Genomic DNA, 15,000 nt, shown 5'->3' on the forward strand with positions numbered 1-15,000 from the left:
ACAGCCGTCACCCAGCAGACAGCCGTCACCCAGCAGACAGCCGTCACCCAGCAGACAGCCGTCACCCAGCAGACAGCCGTCACCTGTCCCATGAGCTACCCTGCTGTCTGCTTTTTTCCCCGTGTACACCCATATACTGTCACGTACTCCCATGTACACACTCCTTCACTGCTTTCAACCCTCCCTTCCATCTTCCCTCCCAGCCTCGTTTCCTCCTCTTCTCCCAGGCCCTCTCCCTCCTTCCTTCCTTCCCTCCCAGGTCCTCTTCCTTCCCTCTAGAAAGTTTGTACACCTCCCTTAGTCTGCCAAGTTTATTTCATTAAGATAATCGACCGTTCGTAATCTCCAGTGGTGTTCTGCGTAATATTCCCGTTCACCTGCCCCGGCAGACCTGCCTTTCCCATTTCCCTTTCCCGGCAGACCTGGCTCCCCCATTTCCCTTCCCCGGCAGACCGACTTACCTCCCCCTGTCCCCCAACAATGGCAGATCTGCCGCAAGTGGCAGCAACTGCGTCCGTCGGAGGACGAATGTATTCCATCATCGGCTCCGATCTAGCGGAATGTGGTTGAAAAAAACGTTTAGATCAGGAGAAACAGTTGCCATAAACGATGTTTAGCCCTGTGCAGAGTTTTATCAAGTCACATTTCGGGCTGTGTAGAGCTTTATCAACTATCTGGAAGATTTATTTTTTATTGATCAAAGCTGGACACACCAGCAGTGTGTTGCTACACTATCCTATAAGATAATTACACAGCGAGAGAATAGTTATGTTTGTATTCCATCACGCAGGATGGGACTCATATAAGGCGTTTAAAAACTGCCAGTATGAGCTGGGAAACTTGCATAGGCCAGTGAGGATGTAGTCAAGTATTCCAGGAAGGCTCCATCAGCTACGGCAGCTTCAGAGACTTCCTTCCAGCACAGCTGGAGTTACTATCACTCGGGTATTACTATCTCTCAGGATAGCCTATCCCATGTACCTGAAAAATGGAATAGACGATACATAATAAGTGCTGGAGTTACGGCTGGTTTTTACATTCCCTAAAGAGTGCTGAAGGAGTTACTATGTTTAATATGATGCAGCATGTGTCGTCACTGACCTGATCTTGGACACATGTTGTAAGTGTTCAGACTCTTGTATGTACATGTTGTTAGTCTCTTAAACCGAAGAATGACTGTACTTCTAATCTGTCTATCTTTCTCCTGCTGTGACTGTAATCCTTCATCTGTCTCCTGTTGTGACTAATCCTTCATCTGTCTCCTGTTGTGACTGTAATCCTTCATCTGTCTCCTGCTGTAACTGTAATCCTTCATCTGTCTCCTGCTGTGACTGTAATCCTTCATCTGTCTCCTGCTGTGACTGTAATCCTTCATCTGTCTCCTGTTGTGACTGTAATCCTTCATCTGTCTCCTGTTGTGACTGTAATCCTTCATCTGTCTCCTGTTGTGACTGTAATCCTTCATCTGTCTCCTGTTGTGACTGTAATCCTTCATCTGTCTCCTGTTGTGACTGTAATCCTTCATCTGTCTCCTGCTGTAACTGTAATCCTTCATCTGTCTCCTGCTGTAACTGTAATCCTTCATCTGTCTCCTGCTGTAACTGTAATCCTTCATCTGTCTCCTGCTGTGACTGTAATCCTTCATCTGTCTCCTGCTGTGACTGTAATCCTTCATCTGTCTCCTGTTGTGACTGTAATCCTTCATCTGTCTCCTGTTGTGACTGTAATCCTTCATCTGTCTCCTGTTGTGACTGTAATCCTTCATCTGTCTCCTGCTGTAACTGTAATCCTTCATCTGTCTCCTGTTGTGACTGTAATCCTTCATCTGTCTCCTGCTGTGACTGTAATCCTTCATCTGTCTCCTGTTGTGACTGTAATCCTTCATCTGTCTACAGTATGCCTACGAATTAACATTAACATGACTTGAATGTGAGAAGGACGTACGTACCTCATGTTATGCCTGTCCTTCTTACATGCAACTATTTGTACTCATGTATTTATCAAATCTATTTTTAAAATTGCGGAAGTTGATAGCTTCAATAATGTTATTATCCTCTTGTTGTGGTCCTCAGCCTGGGTTCTCGGTCTCTTCATCTGCAAGGCCATGTCGTACCTGCAGGGAGTGAGTGTCTCAGCTTCCATCAACACCCTGGTGGCCATCTCGGTGGACCGTGCGCTGGCTATCTGCTATCCCATGAGGTGTCAGATCACCTCTCGCACCTGTCGCAGCATCATTGTGGTCATCTGGGCCTTCTCTCTCAGCATCACTCTACCTTGGGCCATCTTCTTCAAGCTGGAACCCATCCCTGATACTGACCTACATGTGAGTCCATGATCTTACTCTTCTCCTTTATTCTCATTTATTTACAGATTTGCTTATAAACTTTACAATTTGTCACATTGTATATCATTCGTATATATAAAATTATTTTTTCTAATTACAGTTGACAAATTTGTTACTAAGTAATGGGATATATTACATATATTTCTATACAACATCGTATATAAAAGCAAGGCAAACTCTATATATATATATATATATATATATATATATATATATATATATGTGTGTGTGTGTGTGTGTGTGTGTGTGTGTGTGTGTGTGTGTGTGTGTGTGTGTGTGTGTGTGTGTGTGTGTGTGTTTATGTGTATGTGTGAGAGAGAGAAAAAAAATCAGTCTAAAGAAAATTAAATTATATTTTCTCATTTGTGGAGAGAGTTTAGCTTTAGCTAAAGCTGAAAGCTTAAGCTTCTCCGGCGAAAGGCCTTCTCGAGAAGCTAGGTCAATCAAAGAATCAGCTAGAGTTAAGCTGAAGATTCAGAAATTGTGAAAAGCACCAGCTGCTACGCATTTTTTTTCAGACCAAGCATAGCCAAGCGGAAAGAAATATTGGAAAGACAGTGCCAGGGCCAGGCAGCAGCGAGTGCCAGACAATATAGGAAGGGAAGAAGGAATTAGTGGATAAAAACTCAATTACGGTATTACTGGCGATATTAGACGAATCACATTCGTCTCGCACAATTATTGTTGTACTGGCGAGAGTTATATCCAAGGATGCGCCGCAGTGTCTTCATGGTCAGCCTCCCAGCCTCCCAGCCTCCCAGCCTCCCAGCCTCCCAGCCTCCCAGCCTCCCAGCCTCCCAGCCTCGCAGCCTCCCAGCCTCCCAGCCTCCCAGCCTCCCAGCCTCCCAGCCTCCCAGCCTCCTCAGGCTGGAGAGTTTTTTATTTCTAATATCAGGTCGATGGCGTAGGAACCGAGAGTAGTACACAGGACAGTGTTGTCGGCTACGACAGTACCTTGTGCTGCTGGCAAGGTCACTATGATTCCCTCAATGATATATTGGTTGAAGGATATTAGTTCACATTTGCAGGAATTCGTGGTTAATCCTAAATTTATTCCTAGTTTTTTTTTTTACTTTTAAATTTACCGAAGTCTTCTAGCAGGGATTCCACAGTGCTAGTTAGGGAGTGTCGTCATTCAAGTGCCAGATGCTGACATCACTTGACAGCCTTCCTGTGCCTTCCTTAACTACCAGGCAGGAGAGAGCACAGGAGGGAGGGGGTAACTCTGCTACACACCGTCATATAAATTTTGCAACACGATTTAATGACCGGATAGAGGGAAGGGTAACGATGAAAGCACAACATCCTCTCTAAGTTAAATGCGTTGGCAAAATGCAATTTAATCATGGCTCCTTGTAATGCGTTGAGGTAGCAACGTGAGGCAGCTGCCTCACACTCCCTTTGAATTCCAAACCCAAGCTGGATTCCTCCATCCTTATTCTTAATGCAGAGACCGAGGCAGGGAAACAAGAGGAACCTGAAGACCTCAGACTCACGGCCTTCTACGGTCCTCACTCTACATGACTCTCAAAATCATAATAACATAATTGCAAACATAGTATGGAACGGCTGGAGTTTGAACTCATGGCAAGTGAGTCGTAGAAGTCACAGGCCAGTGTGTTAACCACTGGGCCAGCTGGCACTAATAAGATTCACCCAACCAGGTATATTTGTATACACCATAGGGAGGTCAGCATGGGCCAACACTGTGACTACAAATGTAGGTTTTTACAGACTAATCCCACACAAACCACGCTGGTGGTCACAGTGGTGGCCCATGCTAACCTCCCTATGGTGTACACAAATATACCTAGTTAGGTGTATCTTATTACAGCCAGCAGGCCCAGTGGTTAACGCACTCGCCACGCTCCTTACAGTCTTAAAAAAAAATCTTGATCACCAAACAAAACACCGCCTTAATAAAGCATTTAGTCTGCCTCTGCATTCACTCTAAAAATTCATTTAACTTAATTATACATTTTCACTCTTGAAATTAAGGAAGCAACGGGCACAGCATGTATAATTCACCCTTGATTAACATTATTCATTTCTTATTTAGTCGATGGAATATTTTAATGAATTTATCTGACTTTTTCCTCTCCAGGTCAACAAGGTTTGTGTTTTATGCTCTGTGTAATAATTTATATCTTTTTTTATTACTAGTGACGCAAGCTGAGGTATTACTGACGCAAGCTGAGTTAGTACTGACGCAAGCTGAGTTAGTACTGACGCAAGCTGAGTTAGTACTGACGCAAGCTGAGGTATTACTGACGCAAGCTGAGTTAGTATTGACGCAAGCTGAGTTAGTACTGACGCAAGCTGAGTTAGTACTGACGCAAGCTGAGTTAGTACTGACGGAAGCTGAGTTATTACTGACGGAAGCTGAGTTATTACTGACGGAAGCTGAGTTATTACTGACGGAAGCTGAGGTATTACTGGCGGAAGCTGAGTTATTACTGACGCAAGCTGAGTTATTACTGACGGAAGCTGAGTTATTACTGACGGAAGCTGAGTTATTACTGACGGAAGCTGAGGTATTACTGACGGAAGCTGAGTTATTACTGGCGGAAGCTGAGTTATTACTGATGGAAGCTGAGTTATTACTGACGGAAGCTGAGTTATTACTGACGGAAGCTGAGTTATTACTGACGGAAGCTGAGTTATTACTGACGGAAGCTGAGTTATTACTGACGCAAGCTGAGTTATTACTGACGGTAGCTGAGGTATTACTGGCGGAAGCTGAGTTATTACTGACGGAAGCTGAGTTATTACTGACGGAAGCTGAGGTATTACTGGCGGAAGCTGAGTTATTACTGACGGAAGCTGAGTTATTACTGACGGAAGCTGAGTTATTACTGATGGAAGCTGAGTTATTACTGACGCAAGCTGAGTTATTACTGACGGAAGCTGAGGTATTACTGGCGGAAGCTGAGTTATTACTGACGGAAGCTGAGTTATTACTGACGGAAGCTGAGTTATTACTGACGCAAGCTGAGTTATTACTGACGGTAGCTGAGTTATTACTGATGGAAGCTGAGTTATTACTGACGGAAGCGGTAGACGCAAGCTGAGTTATTACTGATGGAAGCTGAGTATTACTGTGACTGACGGAAGCTGAGTTATTACTGACGCAAGCTGAGTTATTACTGACGGTAGCTAAGTTATTACTGATGGAAGCTGAGTTAGTACTGACGGAAGCTGAGTTATTACTGACGGTAGCTGAGTTATTACTGATGGAAGCTGAGTTATTACTGATGGAAGCTGAGTTAGTACTGACGCAAGCTGAGTTAGCACTGACGCAAGCTGAGTTATTACTGACGGAAGCTGAGTTATTACTGACGCAAGCTGAGATCACATCACTGTTTAAAAGTTTATATCACTGTCTAAAATTTCACATCACTGTCTAAAAGTTCACATCACTGTCTAAAAGTTCACATCACTATCTAAAAGCTCACATCACTGTCTAAAATTTCACATCACTGTCTAAAAGCTCACATCACTGTCTAAAAGTTCACATCACTGTCTAAAAGCTCACATCACTGTCTAAAAGCTCACATCACTGTCTAAAAGTTCACATCACTGTCTAAAATTTCACATCACTGTCTAAAAGTTCACATCACTGTCTAAAAGTTCACATCACTGTCTAAAAGTTCACATCACTATCTAAAAGTTCACATCACTGTCTAAAAGTTCACATCACTGTCTAAAAGTTCACATCACTGTCTAAAAGCTCAAATCACTGTCTAAAATTTCACATCACTGTCTAAAATTTCACATCACTGTCTAAAAGCTCACATCACTGTCTAAAAGTTCACATCACTATCTAAAAGCTCACATCACTGTCTAAAAGTTCACATCACTGTCTAAAAGTTCACATCACTGTCTAAAAGTTCACATCACTGTCTAAAAGTTCACATCACTGTCTAAAAGTTCACATCACTGTCTAAAAGTTCACATCACTGTCTAAAAGTTCACATCACTGTCCAAAATTTCACATCATTGTCTAAAAGTTCACATCACTGTCTAAAATTTCACATCACTGTCTAAAAGCTCACATCACTGTCTAAAAGTTCACATCACTGTCTAAAAGTTCACATCACTGTCTAAAAGTTCACATCACTGTCTAAAAGCTCACATCACTGTCTAAAATTTCACATCACTGTCTAAAATTTCACATCACTGTCTAAAAGCTCACATCACTGTCTAAAAGTTCACATCACTGTCTAAAAGCTCACATCACTGTCTAAAAGTTCACATCACTGTCTAAAAGTTCACATCACTGTCTAAAAGTTCACATCACTGTCTAAAAGTTCACATCACTGTCTAAAAGTTCACATCACTGTCTAAAAGTTCACATCACTGTCTAAAAGTTCACATCACTGTCCAAAATTTCACATCACTGTCTAAAAGTTCACATCACTGTCTAAAATTTCACATCACTGTCTAAAAGCTCACATCACTGTCTAAAAGTTCACATCACTGTCTAAAAGTTCACATCACTGTCTAAAAGTTCACATCACTGTCTAAAAGTTCACATCACTGTCTAAAAGTTCACATCACTGTCTAAAAGTTCACATCACTGTCTAAAAGTTCACATCACTGTCTAAAAGTTCACATCACTGTCTAAAAGTTCACATCACTGTTTTGTTTCATATTTTTGTCACTGTTATAAGAGTGCCTAAAGATAATCATAAGGCCAAAGATATCTCTCTGGCACTATCTTGCATTTGCATAATTTCCATTTGACGCACTTATGACACTGGCACTGTCTTGCAACTGCCTAACGTCCGTGTGACTCAGCAGTGCCTAATGGCACTGCGTCCTGAATGCCATAATACCATTAAGGGATGGCTCTGGTGGAGCTGGCTACCTGCATCACACTGATCCATCTCTGAAGAACCTAACATTGTTGTTTGTGCTGGGTGGACCTTGATGCTGATCAAGGGCTCTTCATGGTTTGTGCCTTGATGCTGATCAAGGGCTCTTCATGGTATGGGCCTTGGTACTGGTCAAGGGCTCTTCATGGAAGGGGCCTTGATGCTGGTCAAGGGCTCTTCAAGAAAGGTGTGCCTTGATGCTGGTCAAGGGCTCTTCATGGTTTGTGCCTTGATGCTGATCAAGGGCTCTTCATGGAAGGGGCCTTGATGCTGGTCAAGGGCTCTTCGTGGAAGGAGCCTTGATGCTGGTAAAGGGCTCTTTAAGAAAGGTGGACCTTGATGGTGGCCAAAGGCTCTTCAAGGAAAGGGCCTTTGATGCTGCTCAAGGATTCCTGACTCAAGAAATTCCATCCACCCTCCACTTCCTTGGATCAAACCTGATTATCTCCCATTCCCTAGGTGCTGTATAACCCCTGTGGGTGTAGAGTTCTCGTGACAACACTGTAAACACCAGGGAGGATACAAGTGTAAATGAATGCCAGTGGGTGTAAATGAATGCCAGTGGGTGTAAATGAATGCCAGTGGGTGTAAATGAATGCCAGTGGGTGTAAATGAATGCCAGTGGGTGTAAATGAATGTCAGAGAGTGTAAACATAATTATTGTCGTCGTACACACAACGACACTGGCTGCACACGACACTGGCTGCACACGACACTGGCTGCACACGACACTGGCTGCACACGACACTGGCTGCACACGACACTGGCTGTACACGACACTGGCTGCACACGACACTGGCTGCACACGACACTGGCTGCACACGACACTGGCTGCACACGACACTGGCTGCATACGACACTGGCTGCACACGACACTGGCTGCACACGACACTGGCTGCACACGACACTGGCTGCACACGACACTGGCTGCACACGACACTGGCTGCACACGACACTGGCTGCACACGACACTGGCTGCACACGACACTGGCTGCACACGACACTGGCTGCACACGACACTGGCTGTACACGACACTGGCTGCACACGACACTGGCTGCACACGACACTGGCTGCACACGACACTGGCTGCACACGACACTGGCTGCACACGACACTGGCTGCACACGACACTGGCTGCACACGACACTGGCTGCACACGACACTGGCTGCACACGACACTGGCTGCACACGACACTGGCTGCACACGACACTGGCTGCACACGACACTGGCTGCACACGACACTTCCATTATAAAGAAGACGTCGCTCTGGGGAGAACTTTATAAGGGCGAAGTATCGCCCATAGTTAAAGTTGCCTCAACACCAAGATTGTTTCTGCCATAGTTAGCGTCATATCTGCCATCCCACATTGCTTTCTGCTTAACTATACTCTGGATAAGTATACTATGGATAAGTATACTTTGAATAACTATACTTTGAGTAAGTATACTTTGAATAAGTATAGTTTAAAAAAGTATTATCCGAATAAGTATACTCTGGATAACTATACTCTGGATAAGTATACTCTGGATAAATATACTCTGGATAAGTAAACTCTGGATAACTATACTCTGGATAAGTATACTCTGGATAAATATACTCTGGATAAGTAAACTCTGGATAACTATACTCTGGATAAGTATACTCTGGATAAGTATACTCTGGATAAGTAAACTCTGGATAACTATACTCTGGATAAGTATACTCTGGATAAGTATACTCTGGATAAGTATACTCTGGATAAGTAAACTCTGAATTCTATGAAGAATATAGAGTCAATATATATATATAAAGCCAGACTTAGAAGAGGGAACTTAACATGTTTCAGTCCAGAACCAGTCCAGGACCAGTCCAGAACCAGTCCAGGACCAGTCCAGAACCAGTCCAGGACCAGTCCAGAACCAGTCCAGGACCAGTCCAGGACCAGTCCAGGACCAGTCCAGAACCAGTCCACGACCAGTCCAGGACCAGTCCAGAACCAGTCCAGGACCAGTCCAGAACCAGTCCAGAACCAGTCCAGGACCAGTCCAGAACCAGTCCAGGACCAGTCCAGGACCAGTCCAGGACCAGTCCAGGACCAGTCCAGAACCAGTCCAGGACCAGTCCAGGACCAGTCCAGAACCAGTCCAGGACCAGTTCAAGACCATTCCAGAGCCAGTCCTGGGCCAGTCCAGAACCAGTCCAGGACCAGTCCAGAACCAGTCCAGGACCAGTCTAGAACCAGTCCAGGACCAGTCCAGGACCAGTCCAGAACCAATCCAGGACCAGTCCAGAACCAGTCCAGGACCAGTCCAGAACCAGTCCAGGACCAGTCCAGAACCAGTCCAGGACCAGTCCAGAACCAGTCCAGGACCAGTCCAGAGCAAGTCCAGGACCAGTCCAGGACCAGTCCAGGATCAGTCCAGGACCAGTCCAAGACCAGTCCAGAACCAGTCCAGGACAGGTCCTGGACCAGTCCAGGACCAGTCCAGGACCAGTCTAGAACCAGTTCAGGACCAGTCCAGGGCCAGTCCAGGACCAGTCCAGAACCAGTCCAGGACCAGTCCAGAACCAGTCCAGAACCAGTCCTGGACCAGTGATGAACCAGTCCTGGACCAGTGATGGACCAGTCCTGGACCAGTCATGAATCAGTGATGGACCAATCCTGGACCAGTCCTGAACCAGTGATGGACCAGTGATGGACCAGTCCTGGACCAGTCCTGGACAAGTCCTGGACCAGTGATGGACCAGTGATGGACCAGTCCTGGACCAGTCCTGGACCAGTCCTGGACCAGTGATGGACCAGTCCTGGACCAGTGATGGACCAGTCCTGGACCAGTGATGGACCAGTCCTGGACCGTGTTTGTCTCACTACCGTGAGACAAGCATGGTAGTGAGACAAACGCTTGAGTGAGACAAACACGGGAGTGAGAAAAACACGGTAGTGAGACAAGCATGGTAGTGAGACAAACACGGTAATGAGACAAACACGGTAGTGGGACAAACACGGCAGTGGGACAAACACGCTAATAGGACAAACACGGTAGTGGGACAAACACGGGAGACAAACATGGTAGTGGGACAAACACGGGAGACAAACACGGTAGTGGGACAAACACGGGAGACAGACACGGTAGTGGAACAAACATGGGAGGCAAACACGGTAGTGGGACAAACACAGGAGGCAAACGCGGTAGTGAGACAAACAGGGGAGACAAACAGGGTAGTGGGACAAACAAGGGAGACAAACACGGCAGTGGGGCAAACACGGGAAACAAACACGGTAGTGGGACAAACACTGGAGACAAACACGGTAGTGGGGCAAACACGGGAGACAAACACGGTAGTGGGGCAAACACGGGAGACAAACACGGTAGTGGGGCAAACACGGGAGACAAACACGGTAGTGGGGCAAACACGGGAGACAAACACGGCAGTGGGAGAAACACGGAAGACAAACACGGTAGTGGGAGAAACACAGGAGACAAACACGGTAGTGGGACAAACACGAGAGACAAACAGGGGAGACAAACAGGGTAGTGGGACAAACAAGGGAGACAAACACGGTAGTGGGGCATACACGGGAAACAAACACGGTAGTGGGACAAACACTGGAGACAAACACGGTAGTGGGGCAAACACGGGAGACAAACACGGTAGTGGGACAAACACGGGAGACAAACACGGTAGTGGGGCAAACACGGGAGACAAACACGGTAGTGGGGCAAACACGGGAGACAAACACGGCAGTGGGAGAAACACGGAAGACAAACACGGTAGTGGGAGAAATACAAACACGGTAGTGGGACAAACACGAGTAGTGGGATAAACACGGGAGACAAACACGGTAGTGGGGCATACACGGGAAACAAACACGCAAACACTGGTAGTGGGAAACAAACAAACACGGTAGTGGGATAAACACGGAAGACAAACACGGTAGTGGGACAAACACGGTAGTGGGACAAACACGGGAGACAAACACGGTAGTGGGACAAACACGGGAGACAAACACGGTAGTGGGACAAACACGGGAGACAAACACGGTAGTGGGACAAACACGGGAGACAAACACGGTAGTGGGACAAACACGGGAGACAAACACGGTAGTGGGACAAACACGGTAGTGGGATAAACACGGTAGTGGGACAAACACGGTAGTGGGACAAACACGGTAGTGGGACAAACACGGTAGTGGGACAAACACGGTAGTGGGACAAACACGGTAGTGGGACAAACACGGTAGTGGGACAAACACAGTAGTGGGACAAACACGGTAGTGGGACAAACACGGTAGTGGGATAAACACGGTAGTGGGACAAACACGGTAGTGGGACAAACACGGTAGTGGGACAAACACGGTAGTGGGACAAACACGGTAGTGGGACAAACACGGTAGTGGGACAAACACGGGAGACAAACACGGTAGTGGGACAAACACGGTAGTGGGACAAACACGGTAATGGGACAAACACGGTAGTGGGACAAACACGGTAGTGGGACAAACACGGTAGTGGGACAAACACAGTAGTGGGACAAACACGGTACACAAACACAGTAGTGGGACAAACACCTGCCACCAACAAGTGAACTAACTCAACACAGAGTTGAAAGTGGTACTACGTATCTCGGCTCTACACTGCGACTATCTTCAGTATCCTCGACACTTCCTCAGTGTCAGACCTGATAGTTTATAATCAGTAATTATTAAACTCACGAGGGAAGCATTGGATGCTACAAACAGGGGAAGGGGAGAGGGATCAGAACAATGACAAGGTGTCTCGGCTGCCAGCAAGGTCGGCTCTGAATCCCTTTATTACTGCGCATGCAGATACACTTTTTTTTTGTTTTGGCTGTTGATTCTTTTATTATGGTCTGATAAGTGATTAACAGCGATTCTGAACGTGTTTCCTTATCATGTTTTTAAGTGAGGATCGTAATGTGGCATTTTAATTTTAACCTGAAAATATATATATTCATTGACAGTTGTTTATTGTAGCTTAATTTGAGTTCTGACACTCAGACACACACACACACACACACACACACACACACACACACACACACACACACACACACACACACACACACGATGGGTTGATTGCATCTTCTTGGACTGCAAGAAGGCCTTTGACACAGTTCCTCACAAGAGATTAGTGCAGAAGCTAGAGCATCAGGCGCATATAACAGGAAGGGCACTGCAATGGATCAGAGAATACCTGACAGGGAGGCAACAACGAGTCATGGTACGTAATGATGTATCACAGTGGGCACCTGTGACGAGCGGGGTCCCACAGGGGTCGGTCCTAGGACCAGTGCTATTTTTGGTATATGTGAACGACATGACGGAAGGGTTAGACTCAGAAGTGTCCCTGTTTGCAGATGATGTGAAGTTAATGAGGAGAATTAAATCTGATGAGGACCAGGCAGGACTTCAAAGAGACCTGGACAGACTGGACACCTGGTCCAGCAAATGGCTTCTCGAATTTAGTCCTGCCAAATGCAAAGTCATGAAGATAGGGGAAGGGCACAGAAGACCACAGACAGAGTATAGGCTAGGTGGCCAAAGACTGCAAACCTCACTCAAGGAGAAAGATCTTGGGGTGAGTATAACACCGAGCATGTCTCCGGAAGCACACATCAATCAGATAACTGCTGCAGCATATGGGCGCCTGGCAAACCTGAGAACAGCATTCCGACACCTTAGTAAGGAATCATTCAAGACACTGTACACCGTGTATGTCAGGCCCATACTGGAGTATGCAGCACCTGTTTGGAACCCGCACTTGATAAAGCACGTCAAGAAACTAGAGAAAGTACAAAGGTTTGCGACAAGGTTAGTTCCAGAGCTAAGGGGAATGTCCTATGAAGAAAGATTAAGGGAAATCGGCCTGACGACACTGGAGGACAGGAGGGTCAGGGGAGACATGATAACGACATATAAAATACTGCGTGGAATAGACAAGGTGGACAAGGACAGGATGTTCCAGGGAGGGGACACAGAAACAAGAGGCCACAATTGGAAGTTGAAGACACAAATGAGTCAGAGAGATAGTAGGAAGTATTTCTTCAGTCATAGAGTTGTAAGGCAGTGGAATAGCCTAGAAAATGACGTAGTGGAGGCAGGAAGACCTCATACACAGTTTAGGACTCGAAGGTGAGTACGAGGTATGATAGAGCTCATGGGGTGGAGGCAGGAACCATACATAGTTTTAGAGAGAGAGCTCACCTAGTAGCAATCAGCGAAGAGGCGGGGCCAGGAGCTGTGACTCGACCCCTGCAACCACAAATAGGTGAGTACAAACAAATAGGTGAGTATACACACACACACACACACACACACACACACACACACACACACACACACACACACACACTCACACACACACACACACACATACACACACAACAAGCCACATGGGGATGGAAATATTTAGCTGAAGATCTTTCGCAGTGTGTGCGTCGTCAGGAGCTATGCAATGTTGCAAGGTTAGCAACAAACATTAGAGGGAAAAAAAAGTCTCTCTGAGGCAAGTTAGAAGTGTAAATCGTCAGACTATATCACAGTCTAGGGAGTCTGCCTGACACTCCCTCCCTGACACTCCCTCCCTGACACTCCCTCCCTGACACTCCCTCCCTCACTCGCCTACAGTGGTACTGTCAACATCCATTAAAACACATTGGCTTCAAAATTACTCACACACTTTTTTCTCTCCCAAAGATTTTGTGTAAATTTGGGACCATACAAGTCTTGCTTCCTTTTTCTCCCTTCCTCCCTGCTTTATTCTCTCCCTTATCCCCTTCCCTCCCTTACACCCTTTCTGTCCTGCCTTCTACCTTATATATATATATATATATATATATATATATATATATATATATATATATATATATATATATATATATATATATATATATATATATATATATATATTTATATATATATATACATATATATATATATATATATATATATATATATATATATATATATATATATATATATATATATTCAAATTAATCTAAAAATAGAATTAGAGTGCGTTATATTTTTATTATGGGTTTATTTTTTGCAAAAAAAAATAATCTTTAAAATGAGATTTTGAAAATCTATTAAAGTTTTCTCTGAAAGTTAGTGTCTCAGTTTTTTATATATTTATTAAGTTGACGGTAAACACGAGGTTAATTGGTTATCTGGGTAGAGAAAAGAGTAATAATAATAATGATAGTAATAATAATTATTAGAACAATAACAAGAAAAACTATAAGGATAACAATAATAATAATAATAATCTAAAATCTGTAACTATATATTAATTAAAGTATATTATTCAGTACTATGCAGGGTATATACACCGGGATATGTATGCCACTTAGTGTGTATAAACTCTATGCTCTATGTAATAGAGCTTAGCTCTGTTCTAAATGTGTTTTTGCTCTGCTGAAGAGGTAAATCTGCTTTATAATCCTCGATTCACACAGCTAGACAATAGACGATGGTTCTTATTCTAGATAGAAATAGACGGTTCTCGGCAGACAGACTCGGGGTGGACTGCCAAGGCCTCTGTTACCTGTCTTTCCTCATGTACTCCCATGTACTCCCATGTACTCCCATGTACTCCTTATCACTCTGGAGAGAAGAAGGGACTGAGTGAGGGAGGTTTGGTGTATATGAATGCATTTTAATCACGCTTTGTTTTTAATTCCGTCATTTACACCCTTGTAAATGAGTTTACACCTGTGCCCTCCGATTTACAGCTGTGTTTACGACATTACAGGTGTGTACCGACAAGTGGCCAG

At 44.9% G+C, this 15,000-nt stretch overlaps 1 protein-coding gene across 1 annotated transcript in view; it reads left to right on the forward strand.

Annotated features, from left to right (window-relative positions):
• Positions 1–15,000, forward strand: part of LOC128691170 (neuropeptide SIFamide receptor-like) — a 59,032-nt gene that overhangs the window by 35,937 nt on the left and 8,095 nt on the right. Inside the window, exons 2-3 of the mRNA XM_053780017.2 lie at positions 2,073–2,323; positions 14,979–15,000. The exon at positions 14,979–15,000 is cut by the window's right edge and continues 104 nt beyond it. Coding sequence (XP_053635992.1) covers positions 2,073–2,323; positions 14,979–15,000 — 273 coding nt within the window. The remainder of the gene's footprint in view (positions 1–2,072; positions 2,324–14,978) is intronic.

Source organism: Cherax quadricarinatus, chromosome 27 (assembly GCF_038502225.1).
Source record: "Cherax quadricarinatus isolate ZL_2023a chromosome 27, ASM3850222v1, whole genome shotgun sequence".
Lineage (NCBI taxonomy): Eukaryota > Metazoa > Arthropoda > Malacostraca > Decapoda > Parastacidae > Cherax > Cherax quadricarinatus.